The sequence below is a fragment of the Mustela lutreola genome, chromosome 12, assembly GCF_030435805.1.
Source record: "Mustela lutreola isolate mMusLut2 chromosome 12, mMusLut2.pri, whole genome shotgun sequence".
NCBI classification, from domain to species: domain Eukaryota; kingdom Metazoa; phylum Chordata; class Mammalia; order Carnivora; family Mustelidae; genus Mustela; species Mustela lutreola.
The window spans coordinates 35,280,319-35,303,017 of record NC_081301.1 but is presented as its reverse complement, the minus strand read 5'-3'; the positions used below and the strand labels follow the sequence as shown (position 1 = coordinate 35,303,017).

Genomic DNA, 22,699 nt, shown 5'->3' with positions numbered 1-22,699 from the left:
CCAGAGTGCAAGTGTCCACCCCCCACATGGAGAGGAAAGTGTTAAGATGGGTAAGGACTAAGGGGATTTCAGAGCTTGCGCATGAGGAAGCCCCACCTTTCCTCCAGAAAGCGGAAGGGTAGAAGTTCTGGCTTCAGTATCCAGCTCTTTCTGGAAACATCGACTTTGAAATACTTGTCTACTGTTAGCTATTTAATTCCTCAGGTGAAAGAAACCAACCATCATGTAGCTTCTTTGCTTCCCTCTGCAAGGCCATTCCAGAGGCGTAGGCTTCAATACATCCACGACCTCCACAGGAACAATCAGGCCCATCCAGAGACACAACAAGGTGACCAAGTTCTGCAGCACAGAAGGAGCTTCCATGGATCAGCTCGTGCTGATGGATGATCCCCCCGCCGATCCCTGCAGCGAGAGAACAGTCACTGAGGTGGCTCTCAGCTCACACAGGAAGCTGGGATACAGCAATGCTTCGTCCGTTTAGCAGTGTGGCATGTGGGGTTCTTTCCTAAGTAGCTGACATTTAACTAAGTACCAGCATTTCATCTGGAAGCATTCTGGAGGGAAATGCTTTAAGCAGATCCCTAACCCTAACCCTAATGCTGCAACCATTTGGCTCGCTGTGGTTTCAACGACAGCTGTGGGGAACAGACCCATGTAGGCTCAGACTCACTGTGTGACAAGTATGCCACCTCAAGCTCTCACGGCCTGTCTCCTCACCAAGGCCATCTCTAACAATAAAGAGCCTCATCACCCATGAAAGCACAGGATGTCCTCAACCAAGCAAGACAAGAGCCAGCAGAGTCTAGTGGACAATTCTGCATGGTCTTCTGCAGACTTCTTGGGAGGTTCTGGTAGATTTCAGCCCCCACTGCCCTCAAGACAACCTGGATAATGGCTTTCCACCTACTCTGTTCTCTTCCCGTTCCTTCATTCCTGCTTCTCAGCATCACCTCCTACATAAAATACCCTAAGTCCTCATCTTGGGCTCTGGTGTAGGGGAAACCCAACAGAAGACCATCTTTCCAAAATATATCATGTACCACCCTGTTTCTCAAACAAAGTGTACAAAATATGATTTTGCCTCTTCTTAATGGCACCACGTCTAAAAATCTGTGACTCAGTGATTATGAGTATCAGTGACTCTCTTGTTTGTGGAGTTTAGGAGTCATTAAGGAGGAAAGCCTGAGAAGGCCCTGCTTTCTTTTTTTTTTTTTTTTTTTTAAAGTATTTTATTTATTTATTTGAGAGAGAGACAGTGAGAGAGAGCATGAGCGAGGAGAAGGTCAGAGGGAGAAGCAGACTCCCCGTGGAGTTGGGAGCCTGATGCGGGACTCGATCCCGGGACTCCGGGATCATGACCTGAGCCGAAGGCAGTCGTCCAACCAACTGAGCCACCCAGGCGTCCCAAGGCCCTGCTTTCTTATCCTGCCATCAGTTACTTCCCATGGCACGAACTCTTCAACTCCTCCCCTCTAATCTGCAGACTGTCCGCTCTGACAGAACATCTAGGAAATGATATGTGACCTTGCTAAAATTGTGTCTGAGACTAGGAGAAGGGCTTGAGCTTCCAGGGGAGGTAGAGGAGGAGAGTTGACCAGCACACACATTTTGAAGTTAGACCTATCTGGGATCACATGGTGGCTCAACCACTTACTGGCTGAGTCTCTTTCCTCATTTGGAAAACAAAGCAGGACTAAGCAAAAATGGGGGAGTAGGCAGCTCCAGAAGTCCATCCCTCCACTAAAGCAATGAATAAATCAGCAAAAACTGTCAGAACCAATTTTTTTGGAACTCTGGATACTAATAAGTTTGTAACAAAAAGAGGAATGCTTAATCAAGGAAAAAAAAAAAAAAACAGCTGAATTTTAATAAGAAGGCTTTCTGGCATTTTCTGGTCCCAACACCCACTCCCCTGTTTGGTAGCCCTGAACCAGCCCACATTCTCAGCAAAGATGGCAGTACTGGAGTAAGCAAGACAAACTCTATTTTCAAAAAACTGTTCTAGTTTATATTCACCTACCTGGCAGCTCCTAGAGGACCAGCTCAAAGAGCTTGTTATATTATCTACCACAGAACTGGAGGGGGCTACCCGGGGCAGGGTTGGGAGGAGGTGGGGGAGTGTTGTCAAAGACATTTAAAGGAAAAATCTGTTTATTAGTCTCTGCTTCCCAGGATAACAGCTGCTAGTTGACACAAATATTATACTAACCAAAAAGACTGGGAGAAGCTGGGAAGGAGAAGCTTCGGGGAATAAGAGCTCTGAATAGCTCTGACAAGTCTCTGGGAGTCTGAGGTCCACATGTGTACCCAGGGCAGGGCACACGCTTAGGAAAGCCTAGGAAGGCCCTATGCACTCACACGGGGCTCCCCTTCTGGCTCTACTCAAGCAGGAGGTGGAGACTGAAGCAGACTTACAAGCTCCCTGGAGGACACCAAGGGCGTGCCCCAACACATACTCGAACTCCCAAAGCGACCTTCGCTTACTCCACTCACCTGTGCCTGTGATAAGTGTCACAAAGTTTTCCAGGCCCTTTCCTTGGCCAAATTTCCTTTCTGCCAGGGCAGCACAATTGCCATCGTTGTCCACCCACACAGGGAGATGCAAGGTGTCAGAGAGCGGGCTCCTGAGGTCCACAGAGTTCCACTCTTGAATCAGTTTGGTTGAATGCAGCACAACTCCTTCCCGAGGATTTACACGGCCGCCCGTAGAAATACCTGAGCTCCACCACACACGCCAGGAAAACAATTCTCATAAGCAATCTTAGAAAAAAGTGTGCCCACTTTCTGGGTTTCAAACACAAATTAATTCACCCAAAATCTCCTAAGACAAATATTACCAAAGACTGCAAGGAAATGTCAGGTAATTCTGAGCTACATCTGCAGCTCCCCACCTCTGTATCCATAATGATGACTGCTGCTCCAGAAAGTCCCCATGCTTGGGACCCACAGACAGGACCTGGAGCCACATACATAGGGCAGTGACCTGACGGGTCAGTCATGCATCAGAATTCAGTAAACTCTGTATCAAAATGAACATTTCTTGAATATGCAATTCACAAGCTCACCTACTCCCAAAATTCTGCAGTTCAGTTTTACAGCTTCTGCCGCAGCTTCTACACACATCTGTAGGATTAAATTAATCCTCTCTTCGTATGTTTTAGGATTGAACTGAGTATACTTCTTAACAATTTCACCCTAAAAGAGAAAACAAACAACCCCTATCTCACTTATCTTACCTAAGGAGTGTCCTGTGAATTTTCTGACCTCTTTCGTGCTGAATCAGGCTTCGCTACAGGACAGAAAGGCCTGCAGACCCCGCCGAGTGCTTGGAGGGGAGCCGCTCCCATGTAGGCCAGCCCTGGGGTCCACCACAGCCGTCTTGGGGAAGCCATCCCTGGGAGTGGCGGCTCCAAAGCAAACCCTGGCCCCTCACCATGCCAAGTGAATGCTGGCTCATCTCAATCTTCGTGAGAAGGTCATAGTTTACTCTTTCAGGGTGACCAAATTTACTTGCTTAAAAACTAAGGCAGTTAAATAAATATGCTAAGGAGGTTAAGCTTTAATCACCCATAAAGGAAAGCCGTAAAAGCAGGGTTCTACGATGTTTATATTACCACGCTTTGTGGACAGCCCTCTCAGGCTCCCTCCCTCCCTAGGAGCTTTGTACTATCACTTTGCTGTTGCTCAATAAACTTTGCTTTGCTGCCCGCCCCCACAAAATAAATAAATTACTGTGGTTTGTGATATGTTTTAATACTATGTCAAGGAGAGTCTCTCCTAAATTATTATTTTTTTAAGATTTTATTTATTTATTGACAGACAGAGATCACAAGTAGTCAGAGAAGCAAGCAGAGAGAGAGAGGAGGAAGCAGGCTCCCTGCCAAGCAGAGAGCTGAATGCAGGGCTCCATCCCAGGACTCTGGGATCATGAACCTAGCCGAAGGCAGAGGCTTTAACCCTCTGAGCCATCCAGGCGCCCCCTCTCCTAAATTATTCTTTTTAAAAAAATTTTTTCTTTGGGGCGCCTGGGTGGTTCAGTGGGTTAAAGCCTCTGCCTTCGGCTCAGGTCACAGTCTCAGGGTCTTGGGATCAAGACTCACATGGGCTCTCTGCTCAGCAGGGAGCCTGCTTTCTCCCCGCCCCCACCCCCTATCTGCCTCTCTGCCTATTTGTGATCTCTGTCAAATAAATAACTAAAATCTTTAAAAAAAAAAAAAAAGACTTTAAAAAAATGTTAAACTTATAATTCAATTTGCAAAGTGTTGACATTTTAACAATACTCAGCACTCCCATCCAGGATATTTTTCAAGCCTTTACATTATATGCTAAAATTTTATAATTTTCTTTATATAAATTACATAGTTTTGGGGTTTACATGATTCTTACAATTTTTCTGGTTGTTGTTCTGAATAGGCTCTTTTTCCATTCTTTCATTACTAATGGATTTTGCCCAATTACAAAGGTTAGGGCTGTCTCTAATGACTGTCATTACAAATAAACCTAGGGGCACCTGCATGGCTCAGCTGGTTAAGGGTCCAACTCTGGATCTCGGCTCGTCTTATTCTTATGGTCGTGAGTTTGAGCCCCACGCTGGGCACCACGCTGGCTGTGGAGCCTAGTTAAACTAAATAAACAAACAGGAAAGCAAACCTAACTTGTGCTTCTCGATGTTCACTGTGCAGCAGAATCACCCGGACTTTGAATAAATACTGATGCTGCCCAGAGATGCAAATTAGTCTTGGGGTGGGAGCCAGGTATCTATATATTTTTTAAAGCTTCTAGGTAATGCTAATGTGCAGTCAGCTAACAAACACTCACTCACAGGAAAACTCAAAAATCTTTGCCTAAAAGTTCATGTTAAGTAGGAAGTCACTGATATTTATATATTTATCCTAACATCTAACCATTTTGCTCAGGTGTCTTTTTAATTCTGCAAGCTTATTTATTCTTATTGTCTATAATATTTTTCGTTTTACTCTGTGCACAATCTCCACTTGTGCTGTCTGTCCCTTGCTTTTATTCCCTTCCTAACTTCCAGAATTATGTGCAATAATATTGCAGAAAACATCTTTCTTTTCTCCTTGATTTTAATAGGAATGTTTCTAGAATTTGACCACTCCAGAGAGTTCTGGCCAGTGATATAGAAAGATCATCTTTAAGAAAACCTTCTATTAATGCTTTTTAAAGAGTATTTACAAAGGAGACATTGGTCTCTTTTGAGAAAATTATGTTTTGTTTTGCTTTACTTGACCTAAACAACTTTATTTTTTTAAATCCTTGCCATTTCTCAAAGATTCCTAAAATTTTACGTACCTATAATATTTCAAAGGTTTTTCTGGTACGTTTATTCTGAAGTCATCAGAGGCCATTTTAACATGAACAATTTATGTTTTTAGGAAGGTGCTCTCAGTTTCTGTCAACACTGTGTTGATCTTTTGGTTATAGGATTGAAGGTATGCTGTACTCAACTAAAATCATGTGCTATCTAGAGAAGATGCAATTCCCTTCACCATTTGCTGACACCCTTCCCTAGATAGTGACAGTAATCAACACGCTCCATACTTTACCAAGTACCCAATTCCAGGTCTCCTGGATGGCAAGAGCCCTCTCTGGTGCGTAAGGGGTCTCCCACTGTCAATTCAAGTCTACTAACTTGGATTCCCAGAAAATTTTACTTCTTTGAAATGTTAATGCTTAGTAAAATAGTGAGGCAAACATTGTAATGGATCCAAATGTCAATACTGTGGGCAAATGATTACAAGCTCTAATGTTTCTAGTCCTACCTTCCAAACATACTTAAAAAAAATCATTTACATAAGATATGAAGTTAAGACTTAGGAATTTTACCTTCATGCTGACTATTGCAACTCGGAGGTTTGTCCCACCGAGATCAACAGCCAAGGCACTTAGAGTTTCAAGAATATGGTCAATATCTTGAGAGATATTCTCCTTCACAGGAGGAAAGCAGAATTTCTTTTGTAGTGGCTCTTGAAGATCAATAGATTTAAGAAACTTCAAAATCCTCGGAACAGCATTTCCATCCCCATAGATCTTTGAACTGCAAGATCAAAAAAATCAATTAAACACTTCTCTCATACATTTTAAATGACATGGAGGACATGGTGCTAACAGAAACCGAGACTTCAGGTAATAAAGTTGTGCTTCTTCATTTTAAAATAACATCTGATATCACCAGCAACACAGTTAAGTATGTGCACATTACTCACAGAAGGTCTAATTCTACTGTTGACTGAAATACAGCTATTTTCAGCCTCAGATACCAATAATGAATGCCTCTATCATTAAGGAGAAATTATGTTAGTTAAGCTAATTTCAGAATGTAACCTAGTTTGGGACAACAAATTTATTTATTGCTTTCTTCATCTTTGCATTCATGGGAAAAATGGTTATTTTCAGAATTCAAACATTCAAATATAGGAAAATCTCATTACTTTGAGAGAGGAGAGCAGTCTAAATTACAAGGTTGAACTAGACTATTTTTAAAGAAAATCAATCATTTTCTCCTATTTACAAAAAGTCAAAATAGGCTCAAGAGGTATTTTCCTGGCAGAAGTGCTGTATTAATTAACTGAGACAAATAAAAGAAGTTACCCTCCATTTGAACCCTTGGTAGAATAACAGGGGTTCTATCAGCAAGCCCTGCCTCATTCGCAGCTAGGGGACCCCGACGGATGTAGAATGAAAGCTCTGTTAAAATGACTGAAAAATGATCACAGCTTAAAAATGGTACCCAAGGCAGCTCCCCTTTGAAATCACTTTAGAAGGAGTATATACTCACCAAGGGTATTGTTTACCAAACTGAAGGTGCAATGCTTGCAGTATTTTGTCTTGGGTATCAGCATCCCGGACATGAAGGACATTCTCCCCTAGGTGAACCCAGTGACGCATTACAATGATTTGAAAGTGGAAACATCCAAAGAATAAAGAAATTAGCAATTTGTTATGCTGTGCTCATAATTAACCCTGAAACCCAGAGGACTTCAAAAGAGTCCATTAGAGCAACATCAACTTTTCTCCTTTATATGTTTTAAAGCACTCTCAGAAAGATTTCCATGTATCAAATACTTAAGAACACTAGGGTCCTTTATTCCCAAAGAGAATAAATGAAGTTCTTATTGATTTATTGAAATAAATGATATGCATGAATCCAGCACCTGCATACCCCTCCCCGCCCTAGTCATCCAGTGTGCCTACTCTCTCCATCCACCTGCCTTCCATCTACTCAGCTGGCTGGTTAACCACTTTGTTTCTACGTATTTTCTGACCAATGTGATGGAGTCAATACAGTGAAAATGGCCATATTTTTCAATAGTTCTGGCTAAGAAGAGAAGAGTGGGAGCCAGAAAGAGGAGTGGGGTTGTTCTTTCTAAGATGTGAGAGGCTGAGGAATGTTTCAGTGAGAAGGAGGCTGAAGATCCATGGCAGAGAAAGGATGCCCCTGAGTTCCTAGAAAAGGCAGGAAGGGTGGGGATCTAGAACATAGGTGGAAGGCTGAGCAGTGGAGTGGGCAGGACAGAGAGATGCCACACCCTCCAAAGTAAGTAGGTGAGAACAAAAGGATGGACAGGCATTGTGCTTATCCAAGTGTGGTGACACAACATACAAGACTGCCTTTGACAACAGAAGATCCACTGCAAATCCAGTGTTCAACTGTTCGCACAGTCCTTCAGCTCTCCGCAGAGTCAACTCCATCTCTTCAAAACAATTTCTTTTCTGGGCTTTACTGCTATCACCCTCCTGGATTTCCTCTGACCCCACTGGCATTTTCTTTTCAGTCTTCCTTGCCGGCCCCTTCCTCCTCACTGGAACTCTGAATGCTGAAGGGCTCCAGCCGCTGGTCCTGGGCTCCATTCTCTTCCCTATTTACATGTCGCCCCTGGGCAATCTCATGTAGTCCCTTCGTTTGAAATGACATCTCTGGCAGAGGACACCATTATCCTCCACATCCTTTCTCTGTACTTGTAACAGAATTTTTAGCTGCACATCTAATAACTGAGCTAAAGACTATATTCTTCGGCTTTCCTACAGCTAGATGTGACCCTGTGACTATATTCTGATAGGATATGTGAAGAAATATTTGCAACTTCCAAGTTGTGCTTTATAAGGAAGGACACCTTTCCTCTCTTCCTTCCCAATGGCTAAAATGTGGACCTGACAGCAAGAGTTGGAGCATCTATCAAGAAGACAGACAGAGGCTAATTCTCTGATGACCATGGAGCTATAGCAATGAGAAAGAGAATCTAACTTATTTAGACACTATTATTTTGGGTCTCTCTGTTATAGCAGATGAACGGATATCTTAACTACACACCATCCACATATCAATCACTCTCAAATTTCTATCTCCCAACTCTGACTCTCCATACAACTATCAGAGCTGCTTGCTTGCCATGTCCACTTTGAAATCTGATAGGCATCTCAAATTTAACATGGCTACTGGAGAACTCTTAATTCCACCCTCCCAAATGTGTTCCTCCTGCAGTGTCCCCTATGTTAGGAAAGAGTACCCCACTGCTCAATCCAAAAATCTAGAAGTTTTTTCCTTTCACTGCTCACATCCAAGCAGCAGCAAGTACTCTAACAAACCCCAGACCTAAATTTTGTCCCTCTCTGTTATTACCAGGTACTCTAAGCCACTATCAGCTCTCATATGAACTGAAACTCTTAAGTGATCTCCCTGCTTCCAGTCCTGTCCCACCATACTCCACTCTGCACGGAGCAGCAGAGTGGTCTTTCCAAAATGCAAGTCACATCGTGTCCTCCTCCCATAAATGGCTTCCCATGATACTTAGAAATACATCCCAGATTATCTAACCTGGCTTACGGAGGTCTGCTTCCTTCTCTAACATCATCTCCTATCACTCTTCCTCTTGCCTACTACCCTACAGCTACACTGGCCCTTCGATTTCTCAGCCACATCAGGCTTGTTCCCATCTTAGGGTCTTCGCACTGGCTGTTCCCTCTTTTCCTCCCTGATCCTCACATAGCAGATTCGTTGTCACTTGGGTCTCAGCTTTAGTGTCATCTCAACGAGGCCTTGTCATCTAATGTATCCCATCATACTACCTGTGTTACAGGCTACACAGCACCCAGAAGGTCTGATACTTGATTTTTGGTCTATCATCAATCTCCCCTCCCTCTAGAATAAAGTTACATGAGAGCTCAGCCCGGGTTAGTATAATGTACTGCCAAATCCCAGTGCCTAAACACAGTAGGTGCTTATTAAATATTTTCTTAATGAATGAAGTTGAAAGAATTTCCATTCACTGGGTTGTATTTTCTCTGTGAAGTGGGGAACAAAGTAGTACATTGGGAACGAAAGAGGAAGAAGACCTAAAGGTAATAGAAAATTAGGCTAGTGGGGCGCCTGGGTGGCTCAGTGGTTTAAGCCTCTGCCTTCAGCTCGGGTCATGATCTCAGGGTCCTGGGATCGAGCCCCACATCGGGATCTCTGCTCAGCGGGGAGCCTGCTTCCCCCTCTCTCTCTGCCTGCCTCTCTGTCTACTTGTGATCTCTGTCTGTCTATCAAATAAATAAATAAAAATCTTAAAAAAAAAAAAAAAAGAAAATTAGGCTAGCAACTACATACACAGAAAGAGCAGAGCTGGAATGAACCTCTCTGATTCTAGTCTAGTTCTTTACCCCCAGAGTACATATACTTCCATTAGCTACAGAAATATATTTGGATGGATATTATTAGAACTTGGACTAATATTAATAAGATCTAACTCGACCAGCAAATTCATTAATAATTATCCTTCTTACACTTCTGTTAAGGGGGCATCTTATTTAGAATTTCCATGCTCTAAAGTATTCATTAAAGGAACTCTACTGCACCCACAAATGAAGGACTGGCATTCATATACTTACAACACAATCATTCCATCTCAAACACAGCCATCAAAGACCATAATCAGCTAAGAAAATCTTAGCTCTGACATTATAAAGACAATAAAAATGTTAAGTGGAGGCCTAAAAAAATTGATAATCACATTGTGTTATTTATAGATTTTAGGCGACCACTGGCCATTTACCTCATTCACTCACTTGTTCATAAAAGTGCATTCCAGCAAACCTTGTAATAATTCAAATACATGATCAAAAAAAAGTCACAGATGGGGGTGCCTGGGTGGCTCAGTGGGTTAAGGCCTCTGCCTACGGCTCGGGTCATGATCTCAGGGTCCTCCTCTCTCTCTCTCTGCCTGCCTCTCTGCCTACTTGTGATCTCTGTCTGTCAAATAAATAAATAAAATCTTTAAAACAAAACAAAACAAAACAAATGTCACAGATGTATAAGGGGGAGCTCATATTTAATGCCTCTCTCCTCACACTTCCCTAGCTACTGCCTACACCAACGGAGGCCAAGTTGCTAATCCGACTGGTCAGACAGCAGGACAGCGACCACACTGTGTTCACCAGTGGGCAGGAGCCACTGATTCCATATATATTTCTAGTCTGCTGAGACACAAACTGAGGTAAATACCTGTTTCTCTTCCAATCTGACGTGTTCCCAGATTGATCACAGGTGTTCCAAAAGCTCCAACCTCTCGTACTCCACAGCTGCTGTTCCCAATCATACACCCAGCATGGGCGACCAGCTGTATAAACTGGTCAAATGGGACATGTTTCACTGCACGGAAATTGGGATGATGCTCAATGCCCTTCTTCCGCATCACTCGAACCATCTCTTTGCTCCCTGCGAAAATGGAAAGAACCACCTGTTAAACAGTTTATGAGATAAACCATTTCCCCTGGCAAGTAAAGCCCCACTTCAAAAAACTACCCTATAAAAATTCACGATGGTAATTAGGGAGATAGTAACTTTAATTACCGATCTTTTTAGGAATGATGAATAGCTAAAATGTCTGGTCAGCTCACTGCATCAGCTCATCTAGGAACTTTAAACAGCAGCATTTGGGACTTTTCAAACAGATTCAGCAATGTAAATTGCCTTTTATTAATGCCCCCAGTAAAAGCTCTACCTTAAACAGCAGTTAAGAGGTTCAAAGACACTCCAACAGTCTCTATGTCTTAGGCTGGGAGTTCCTAAATTGAAAAATCTTGGGTTCCACACACCGAGCTGATCAGAGAGCCTCTGCCTCAGCTAGGCTCATAGTTACTTTAACAGCTCAACTGGACAGCACTCCCACTCTTATGAACTGAGTGCCAAGAAAATACATGTAGATTCTGATACTGTAGCTGATATTTTATTTCAAATGCATGATTTTTAAAACAAATGTATGAAAGGGAGGCAATATTTAATGCTTGGATTGCCTCTTTCTCACCCTTTCCTAGCTACCATCTAGAAGGGAGACAAGGTTGCTATCAAGATTGGTTAGACAGCAGGACAGGGACCACACACCACACCGTGTTACCAAACTGTTCACCAGTAGGCAGGGAGCTACTGACTTAAGAAAAGCTGGACATGCATGTGTTTTCTCTCTTTTTAACATTTTCTGTGGCGAGGTAGGTAACAGATTCAGGGTGTAAGTCCTTACAGCAGGCTTGGCCACATCTCTATGCCCAGTCCTGCTGGAGCACACCGGTCACTGACTATAATTACTGTAGTATTTGGTATGCCAGAAGATGGCACTATTCCAAGATTCAAATTTGGGCTCAGTGAAGGCTTTCTCTGGCCTTAAGCCTAAACCGGACACTACTTTTACCCTACTTTGTTGGGGAATTGGGCCATACATCACAAAATGATAAAGAGATGCCATGATTATTTCCCTATTGTTCCTTGTGTGTATTTTATCAAAAACCCTGTGAGGAGGACAGGTGAGTGCCAGACATGATTTAGGTACTCCTTGGACCCTTTACTTTCCTAGAGGAAAAAATCTCTAATTCTAAAGTATATACAATCAGGAATGTTTATAATAAATAGAGTATTGCTGACAATGAATACTGAGTGAGAGACATATAATTAATTACCAAATGTTTACAGAAATTGAAAGGATTAGAAGAATCAATATTAAGGTTTTTTGCAATACTAGTACACCACCTGGATGAAACCTGGGTTGGGGAGTCTTAATTTCTTTCTTTCCAGCTAAGATACTACGTTGTTTCCCCCAAACAGAAAAGATTATTCAAGAGACACTAGGAGAGGGATACCTTCAGAGTAAGATGGTAACATCTTGGTATTGCAGAGAAGGGTCCTGCCTCCTTCATCAAAAAAATGCCTAAATCTCAGCAGTAAGTGGCATCAGCTAAACCAGTAATTCAAAATTCTGCAGTGTCAGGCCCTGCTCTGCATTTCTCATTTATATCTCATCTTCCGGTTAACCTGCTTAAGGTCTCACCAGCACCAAAGGCTACAGTACCGTCCACCAGCAGGAGGTCGAGATCAGGCTTGAGGATGAACTTGTTGGGCACTCCAGATTTCAAATGCCTATGCCCAAGACCAAGGTATAGCTAATATAAATAAGTAAGAAAACAAGAAATAACAACAGTGGCTAGTTTATGTCACTCACTAGGATCATTACTTTCCCAGAGATCCCCTTTCACCTTCTAAGGCTAACGTCTTTTATCTACTGCATTTTCTCACTGGTGGAAACTGGAGGGAAGAAACTAAATTTGGAACTACAGTGGAGGCCGGAGAAATTTTTTATAGTATTTCTTTCGTATTCAGTTTCTACTAAACTTGGCAAAAACATCACAACCTTCCATCTGCTACAAACTCAGTGATCCCCTAATAAATGGAATGCATTTCAGACTACAATGGCTTCAATGGTAAGATCAGCAAGACAGAAGAGGCAGTTAAAAGAAGACATAATAGAAACATAACATCAGAAAAGTTGGTGGCATAACTTCAGTTTCAATTACCTGCATCAATGTTTGGAAACAGAACTAGGGTCCGCTTGTTAAATGAGATAAGCGCATCCAGTGTTAATTCAAACATTTTTATGGAATGCTTAATGTCAGTGGTCACAGGGTGCTGTAGCGCAACAATGTAATCTTTAGATTTTACATCATCACCTGTTTAAAGAAGATCAAACCACACTGCATCATTAGTTAAGAATCTTAAAGAGGAAGAAGCAAATTCTAAAAAGTAAGATCCCAAAGTCTGTGCTTAAAAATTCCAAGATAAAAACAGTTTGCCACATCCCAGGCAGAGTATCTGAATATAGGATCAAATGTTAAGAACACAGAGGAACAAGTCCTAGAATCCAGCAAAAGGCGCTTGCTACCACAAACAACATATGTAACTTTAAACAGCAGTCACTAGAATCTGTTGCTTTAAAATTCAAAATATTTCAAAGCATTAGAAAAATGTAAATCTTCCCCATTTCTAACCAGTGTTTCTAATGAACTGTCAGCAATGAATGAACTGCTGATGCTCAAGATGACTTTAATCCATAGCCAGCAGAAATAAGAGAACAAGAAATAACAGTAATGGCTATTTCCCTGCAGAGTGTAGGATCAGTACCTTCCTAGAGATACCCTTCCACCTTCTAAAGTTTGTCTCTGGGCTACTGCATTTTCTCCTTGGTGGGAACCAGAGGAAGAGACTAAACATGAAACCTCTTGTTGCTCGAAGTGCAATTTCTTTCTTTTTTTTTTTTTTTTAAGATTTTTTTATTTATTTGTTTGACAGATAGAGATCACAGGTAGGCAGAGAGAGAGAGAGAAGGAAGCAGGTTCCCTGCCGAGCAGAGAGCCCAATGTGGGGCTCGATCCCAGGACCCTGGAACCATGACCTGAGCCGAAGGCAGAGGCCTTAACCCACTGAGCCACCCAGGCGCCCCTCGAAGTACAATTTCTGACATCACTCTGCTTCATCTCACTCAGCCCTTCTGCACAACACTTTCCATTAAGGTATCATCATTTTGTTTAATGTTGTGAAGTTCTCTATTTACTGTGGTATTTCTTTCATTATTAGGAATTTAACAAGTCTTCTTAACCTTTTTTTTTTTTTTTTTTTTTTTTTAAGAGAGGGAAGGGGAAGGGCAGAGGGAGAGGGAGAAAGAATCTTAAGCAGACTCCATGCCCAGCACAGAGCCAGACACAGGGCCCGATCTCATGATCCTGAGATCATGAACACAGCTGAAATCAAGAGTCAAACACTTAACTAATAGGGCCTGCCAGGTGCCCCAAGTCTTTTTAACAATATGCTAATATTTTTACTAGGACTGTTATTTATTTGTGTTCTGGAGACGACGTTGTATGCTCTAAGTGGCCTACCCAACCCTGTTCTTCCTAGAAGCTGAGTAATACCATCCGAAGTTGCAGGTAGAGAAGTAGTTACAGGTTTTGCACAAAACATACGGCCACGGGTGGGTTGCTTTGACTCACGGTCTTTTCTTTTCCACCGGCTTTACAAAAAAAATCGTTTTTGCTGTTTTGTCATCCTTCTTTTTATAAAGAAGCTGCTGAAATGGTTCCAAATAGAACCTTAAGCCCCACAAGTATAGTCTTGCCACATTTTGCTTTGTAAGGGTTATGTTCTATTCATTACAAGTTTTTCAGAAATACAGTTTTTTCAGAATCCATCTAGAGCAAACAGAATAATCAGAATGCAAGAGTATTCACTTAAAGCATACAAAAAGGAGGGGCACCTGGGTGGCTCAGTTGGTTAAGTGTCTGCCTTTGGCTCAGGTCTTAATGCCAGGGTCCTGGGATCCAGCCCTACATCAGGCTCCCTGCTCAGCTGGAGCCTGCTTTTCTCTCTCCCTCTGGCCCTCCACCCAGCTCATCCTCTCTCCTTCTCTCAAATAAATAAAAATCTTTTTTTTTTTTTAAACAGAAGAAGAAGAAGGAGGAGCATACAAAAAGGAGAGACTGAAGTGACAGAATTTGTTCCATTGGCATTATCTAGACAGGCTCCTTGGTAACTAATACCTGTGCAAGGGTAAGAAATACAGATTGGATTAACGCATTATAGGACAACCCTATTACTTACTTGTTCTAATGTGATCTAAATTAAAAATATACACAATCACAAGGTACCAGGGTGGCTCAGTCTATTGAGCTCTTGTCACAAGGTCTCAGGATCACAATCTCATGGGTTGTGGGATCAAGCCCCATGTGGGCTCTGCACCCAGCAGGGAGTCTGCCTGAAGATTCTTTCCCTCTGTCCCTCCCCACACTTGCTAAAAAAAAAAAAAAATACACACACACACACACACACACACACAGACTCACACACAATCACTAAATCAATTTATTGTGGCGCCCAACACAGGATTTGAACTCATGACCCTGGGATCAAGACCAGAGCTGAGATCAAGGGTCAGTGGCTAACTGACTGAGCTACCCAGGTGCCCCACTAAATCAATTTTCTATTGATTAATTTCACTAAATTATAGATCTACCTCTTTAAAAAAGGAGAGTCGCAAATGTTGAAGAATGATCTTGATTTGCTCTTGATTTGCCCTCTAGATAGTACTCTTGCTGTAAATTAAGCAATGATGTTGTTTATCAAACAATTTTCTTTCCTCTTATTCGAAAAAGGTAATTTCCAGGAAGCTAGATCATTCATCAGTGAAGATTTCAGAACTTAAGGCTATTTACAGAAATAATACTAATGGTACAACTATGATTTTTGCTTTCATTATAATCACCAGAGCCCCTTATATTACTAAGTAATTATAGCTTACTGGCTTCAATATTATCTAAGTATTCCAACAATCTCATATGAGAGACGTTAAAATTAAAAATAGTTTTATCAGGGGTGCCTGGGTAGCACAGTTCAGCATCTGACTCTTGGTTTCAGTTCAGGTTGTGCTCTCAGGGTCATGGGATCAGGCCCCGAGTTGGGCTTCATGCTCAGCATGGTGTCTGCTTGGGATTCTCTCTCCTTCTCCCACTCACCCCTCCCCCCACACTCTGTCAAATAAATCTTTTTAAAAAAGTATTTTCATTCCCCAAAAAACAAAATACAGGCAAACAAAAACCAAAACATCCATAACTCTACTAACCAGAAGTCAACATTATAAATGATTTGGTATACATACTTCTTCATCTTTCCATTATATTACAGATTTTATTAAAATAGCATCATTTATACATATAATTCTGTAGCTTGCTTTTCCCCCCTTGTTGTTATATCAGGATCTCTCCTTGTAACTATTTACCCATAGCATATTTAATGGATTAAAAGCATACCATTCTATAAACTATAGCAAAGATTTTTTAAAAATTCAATCCAGTAAGACTATTCCACAGAAAAGGTGAGTCTCAGAGAGTTGAAGTCATACCATAGGGTGAGATCTATGAACTAAAACTTTAATCTTCTGAATTCTAATGGAATATTCTACATTCAGTAGTTTCTTAAAAAAAACTGAAACATATCCAAACAGACAAAACCACCATTAGACTGAATAAAGTTTGATACGTACCTAACCACATCCGAATAATGCTCATGTAGTCTTTGTTCTTGGCAGAGAGAAGCTTGTCATAGGAGGGGCAGCCCGCCAGAAGGATGCGGTCATGGTCCTCACACATGGATATCAGGTGTTGCTCTGCACTCCGGGTGCAGCATACATGATAATGAGCCAGTTTGGTTATGGCATGTCTGATAGAATCATCAATGGTCCCACTGACTTCCCCACCTTCAATGTGAAGGATTCGGATATTCATCAAGGCGGCAGATGTAGCCAGAGCCAGGGCGTCAAACCTGTCTCCGTGAACAATCATGATATCAGGCTTCAAGCGATTAAGGACATCTGGTAGCTTCACTAGGGCCAAGCCCACTGATTCTACCATGGCTGCCTCATCTTCCCCTCTAACAATTGTGTGCAGCCTGGTGTTAATGTCGAAGTCATCTTGTTCAATCATGCGGTATGTGTTCCTAAAGGAGAAAAGAAATAAAGATATGAGAGCATGTTCAACACAGGGCCATAAAAACATATGAAAAAAGTGATAACATCAACCCTGAAGGGAGAAATATTTTATAAAATTTACTTGTTAAAATAGACAAACAAGTATACACAAAAACTAAAAAGCACAGATCATAAGTGTATAGATTGCTTATTTTACATGAATACCCCAGTGGCCACCACCCAGATCAAGACAGCACATACCTGGATAGAGAAGCACCTGAAGGAGAATTTTTTATTAAAACAGAGACCAGAGTTTTTGGTGGTTAACTTCTTTTCTTTCTCCCTGTGTAAATTTTTTAAAAAGAAATATGCTACCTAATTAAAAAAAAAAGTTACTTATAAAACCAAAATGCACTTTTTTAAAAAAATAGGGAAATCAGAATACTGGACATGTCACTATACTATAAATTTCTGAATGATGAAAATTATCTTCTGAATTTGTACTGTACCACTAATGCAGCATAATTTGGAATGGGATGTAGATGTAGGTTTTACAGCATTAAAATGATTTTGAAGGGGTGCCTGAGTGGCTCAGTCAGTTAAGTGGCGAACTCTTGGTTTCAGCTCAGGTCAAGATCCTTACAGTCCCAAGTTTGGCTCCACATTCAGCAGGGAGTCTGCTCCTTCTCTCTCTTGCCCCTCCCCCTATACTTTCTCTCAAATAAATTCTTTCAATTAAAAAATTTTAAAAGTTGGCTAAAAGGGGCACCTGGGTGGCTCAGTGGGTTAAGCCGCTGCCTTCGGCTCAGGTCATGATCTCAGAGTCCTGGGATCGAGTCCCGCATCGGGCTCTCCGCTCAGCGGAGAGCCTGCTTCCCTCTCTCTCTCTGCCTGCCTCTCCATCTACTTGTGATTTCTCTCTGTCAAATAAATAAATAAAATTAAAAAAAAAAAATAAATAAAAGTTGGCTAAAAAATGCAATTTCAATTCTCTTTAATGCTTCAATAACAGCTGCAATTCTCAGTGCCTCGAAATTTTATATTATGACTAGATTTTAAAAGATTTGGCTTTTTTCCCTAAATATAGATATATTTAGAATATATAATGTAATTCTATATAGTTGTTATAAATATATTTTTAATTGGGAAATACATAAAATTATCATCCCTAAACCTGTCACTCAGCAATACCAATGTAAATCATTTTGATTTTTTCCTAGCCCCTTTATGTATATTTTATAATCTATTTTATAACCTATTTAATCCATTTTATAATCTGTTTAATCCATTTCATATAATATTTTCCCAGATCATGAAATATTCTTTACATCATTTTACATCATATGGACGGTCTAGTAGTCATTTTATAGATTCCTTGGCATTTTCCTATAAAACTATCATACTGTCTCTAAACAAAAACAGTCTATGTTTTCTTGTCTATTTCTCACTTTATTACACTGGCTGTTATAGTCTAGCACAAGCTGAAGAGAGGTGGTAAAAACAAAAATCTTTACCTTGCTCTCTCTCAGGGGGAAGCTTACTTTTATGCTAGCTGTAGGTTTTCCCACCGATGCTCTTTATCAGACTGGGGGATTTCCCTTCTATTCAAAGTCTGCTTAGAGTTTTTTTTAATAACTGGGTTAATTTTGTCAATTTTTTTTGGTATTTGTTGAGATGATCATATGTGCTTCCCCTTTATGCTGTTAAGAGGTGAGTAACACTGATGCTCAGATGTTACGTCAATCTTGATTTCCCGAGATCAACCTATTTGGTCACAATGTATTACCTGTTTTTTAAATTGCTGGATGTGATTTAATATATATTTTTAAAATTTTATGTCTATCCTCATAAGATATACTAGTCTGAATTTTTTTCTTTGTCAGGTTTTATTATCAAGTTTTTTTTTTTTTTTTTAAGATTTTGAGGGCAAGAGCAAGCACAAGCTGGGCAAGAGGCGGAGGGAAAAGCAGACTCCTTGCTAAAGAGGGAGCCCAACGTAGGGCTGGATCCCAGGACCTTGGGACCATGACCTCAGCCAAAGGCAAATGCTTACCAACTGAGCCAACCAGGCCTCCCAAGATTATACTGACTTTATAAAACAATCTGGGAAAATTCCCTGCTTGTCTATTTTCCAAAAGAGTCTATGTAAGATTGGTGTTATTTCCAAACAGAGGGGGGAAAAAAAAAGACAAACCAAGAAGCAGACTTTTTTTTTTTTTTTTTTTTTTTAAGATTTATTTGAGAGAGAAGAGAGAGAATTGGTGGGGAGGGGGGATAGCAGGAGAGGAAGAGAGAAACTCAAACTAACTAACTAAACTTTTTTTAGATTTTATTTATTTATTTGATAGATAGAGAGTGTGCCTGCACAAGCATGGGGAGCAGCAGGCAGAGAGAGAGAAAGAGAAGCAGGCTCCACTGAGCAGAAAGCCCGAGGTGGAGCTCGAACTCAGGATCCTGGAATCATGACCTAAGCCAAAGAACAATCTCAGAAGCTTAATCAACTGAGCCACTCAGGTGCCTCTATAAACTTTTTTTTGTTTTAAAGATTTTATTTATTTATTTGACAGACAGAGATCACAAGCAGGCTGAGAGGCAGGCGGGGATGGAGGGGAAGCAGGCTCCCCGCTGAGCAGAGAGCCAAATGTGGAGCTCAATCCCAGGACCCCGAGATCATAACCCAAGCCGAAGGTAGAGGCTTAAACCACTGAGCCACCAAGGCACCCCTCTAAACATCTTTTAAAAAAAAAAAAAAAAAAAAGATTTTATTTATTTATTTGACAGAGAGATCACAAGTAGGCAGAGAGGCAGGCAGAGAGAGAGGGGGAAGCAGTCTCCCTGCTGAGCAGAGAGCCTGATGTGGGGCTCGATCCCAGAATCCCGGGATCATGACCTGAGCCGAAGGCAGAGGCTTTAGACCACTGAGCCACCCAGGCACCCCTCATTTCACATTTTTAAAACCTTTGAATTTTTGAGCAATGTGTCAGTTTCTTCTCTACTCTTTGTAAGTATTTTCTTAGAGAAAATCGGTTTTTAGAGGCAGGTTTTTGTTTACTTTTGTTGTTCTTGTTGCCTTGCTTTTAAAGAATACTCTGAAAAGGCAATTTTACTTTAACACGAGCTTCTTTCATATATAACATGGTCATTACTAACCATCTTGGGAAGCTGCATTAATGTTTTTATGCCACAAGAGTGCACTAAATGCCACTTTACTACCAAAAACAAACCGAATGTTCACCTTTGGTTTAGACATTCTGTTCCCTCTAAGATTTCCCAACTCTCATTTTTCAAATTTAGACTATGATAACAAACCTAATGATAAACACCAGAATAAAAACCAATGACAATATAACATTCTAATTTATCTTGTAAATTAACTTTTTAAGTCTTGTTTCCTACCTACTACTTGATGCACTATTGATCTATACATGAGTTTTAAGAAAGCAGTACCATTAGAACTCACAAAACATATAACAGGAAGTTTTATTATTAGAGTCACACACCATGTAAGTGGCATTTCTCCTGAATGTAACAGGTAATGATAAAAATATTTATAGCTATCATTTATCGAGCACCTATTAAGCAGCTACTCTGTGTGATGGACAATTTGTATCACTATCTCCATTCTTCACAGTAACCTACAACATAGGCTTTCACTCCATTTTATAACTGAGGAACCTGAAGATGCAACTTCTCCAAGGCCATATAAAAAGTAAGAGGGAGAGCTGGGATTTGAAGATAGGTTCACTTGGCTACAAGATCCAAGCTCTCTCTAGTACACCAGGTTGCAATGAAGGATATTATAAGAAAATGCTTTCATCTTACCCGTAGTCATCTATCAGGTGAGAGCCAAGTACCACCACATCAAGTTCAAAGAACTCAGGTTCCATTTTAATGCCAAACATGATTGGGGCAAGTTTAGAATAATCAGCACGGTTGCAAGTGGCAACACAAACCCGAAGTTTTCGGTTATTCCCATTCTTCTCCATGACTTGTTTCTTTTGTTTTGAGACGTTCTTAAAATAGAGTTCCTAGAGTTGCAAAAATAAAAATTATTTATCATCAGAATGATAGGTCCTAGATAAAAACACAGAATTTTCTAGTTCTAAGCCTTTTAACCATGATTTAATACAGTGCTTCTTAACCTTTTTTTCCACCCCTGCTCCTGTGTGACACACCCACTGGTATATCCAGAGCTAGGAAATTCCTGCTGACTAATTCCACCCCTTTCTCTCACACTCAAGAAAACACACTGGAATACAATTATGAAACAGTGACATAAATCCGCTCCCTTTTAAAAGCAAGCAAACGTCAGTTCTTTATTAGTTAGAAATTACTTACCACACCTCACAACTGATCCCAACATACCAGACTACTGAGAATAACTGATCTAGTTCAACTCCCTCTCTTTACAGAAAGGGAAACACACGTCTTGAGAGAGGAAATTACTTCCCCAAGATTCAAGATAACATCTTATAAGGGATAAGATCTATTTACCCTCACACTAAACACCCACTATATACAAAGCCCTGTGATTGGTGTCGAGGAAGAGAAAGGTAAAATAAAAAAGCCTACCTCCAAGGCCTCATTAGCCCCTATAGCCAGTGCCTATAAACCTCTGACAATTCCAAATGCCTACCAGGTATCTCCTGACCCATACACACCTTAAAGTCAATCACCCAAACCGAACTCATTTTTTCCCCTCATTTCCTTTCCTCCTTGCTTGTTCTCTAACTCAGTTATGAACTTCCATTCACCCAAAAGCCTTGACCCTGGACATCCTTGTCTTCTCTGTCCCTTACTCTGTACCTACTAAGCCCTGTCAGTTCCACCTCCTTAATCTCTCTCTTTTTTTTTTTTTTAAAGTAGGCTCCATGCCCAGCGTGGAGATCAATGCTGAACTCACAACCCTGAGATCAAGACCGGAGTTGAGATCAAATCAGACGTTTAACCAGCTGAGCCACCCAGGCACCCCTCCACCTCCTAAATATCTTTCAAAACTAGCTCCTCCTCTTCATCCCCACCAGGACATCCCCCAGTCCATCCTCTCATTTTAGGTCTGAACCATTGTTAACAGCTGCCAAAGTAGTCTGCCTATCTCTAGCCTTGCCCTGCCTCCCACAGACTTTCAGAGTGATCTTTCCAAAGTTCAGAAATTTGATTACCATGCTCAACAGAATATACAACCTATGAATAAAGTCCAAATTACTGATCTGGACCTACCCCATCTTTCCAACCACTTCGCCCTGACCTACAGTTACCCTTACTCTGTGCCAAAGCCACACTAAAATACCTATAGTTCTACCAGTGAGTCTCCAAATCTCTGTATATAGTATTGTAGATATATGTACCCTTAGGTTAAATTTCCTTTCCCTCTGGCCTGGGCTTCTCCTCATCCTTCAAAACTCGGTCTAAGTGTTGCCTCTTCTTGAAAACCTCTACATAAACTTCAATTCCTCTTCACTTCACCCCTTTTAGCTGCTACCTTCCTCTGAGCACCATGGCCCTTCCAAACACATATATAGTTTTGCTTGACTCCTCTCCCCACATCCACCCACTCTCCTCCCGCCATCTATAGCCTCCATTCAAAGTAAAAATCATGGGTAAGGGATAAGAGATGTTCTAAACTTCTCTGTATCAAATGTAAAATTCCACCTCATGGAGTCAATGCTTTTGCTTCAATGTCAATATTTAGACTTTGCCATCAGGCATACAAAGAAGCTTGAATAAAGATGCCAGGAGTAGGGGAGTTACCCTTTAATCAGGGTAAACTCTAAACCCTTTAAATCAGGGTAAACTCTAAACCCTACTGGAAATCTCATCAGCTGCCATCTCATCTCTATTAGGCTCAAACTCCTGTGAGAACACAAACTGCCCCATCATTAGGCCCATTCTGAACTCAACAGTCTCTGGTCAAAGCT

General features: G+C 41.1%; 1 protein-coding gene and 1 long non-coding RNA gene across 2 annotated transcripts in view; one reads left to right on the top strand and one right to left on the bottom strand.

The window, feature by feature from the left end:
- Window positions 1-22,699, bottom strand: part of GNE (glucosamine (UDP-N-acetyl)-2-epimerase/N-acetylmannosamine kinase) — a 44,953-nt gene that overhangs the window by 5,514 nt on the left and 16,740 nt on the right. The window contains exons 2-10 of the mRNA XM_059142872.1: window positions 20,604-20,809; window positions 16,359-16,810; window positions 12,844-12,996; window positions 10,505-10,717; window positions 6,800-6,887; window positions 5,848-6,058; window positions 3,066-3,195; window positions 2,494-2,715; window positions 220-402 (exon numbers count right to left, since the gene is read on the bottom strand). Of these exons, the coding sequence (XP_058998855.1) occupies window positions 220-402; window positions 2,494-2,715; window positions 3,066-3,195; window positions 5,848-6,058; window positions 6,800-6,887; window positions 10,505-10,717; window positions 12,844-12,996; window positions 16,359-16,810; window positions 20,604-20,809 (1,858 nt within the window). The remainder of the gene's footprint in view (window positions 1-219; window positions 403-2,493; window positions 2,716-3,065; window positions 3,196-5,847; window positions 6,059-6,799; window positions 6,888-10,504; window positions 10,718-12,843; window positions 12,997-16,358; window positions 16,811-20,603; window positions 20,810-22,699) is intronic.
- On the top strand, window positions 6,053-20,138 carry LOC131812902 (uncharacterized). The gene is made up of 4 exons (XR_009346541.1): window positions 6,053-10,496; window positions 13,616-13,836; window positions 14,765-17,532; window positions 17,747-20,138. It is a non-coding gene; the product is annotated as an uncharacterized LOC131812902 (long non-coding RNA).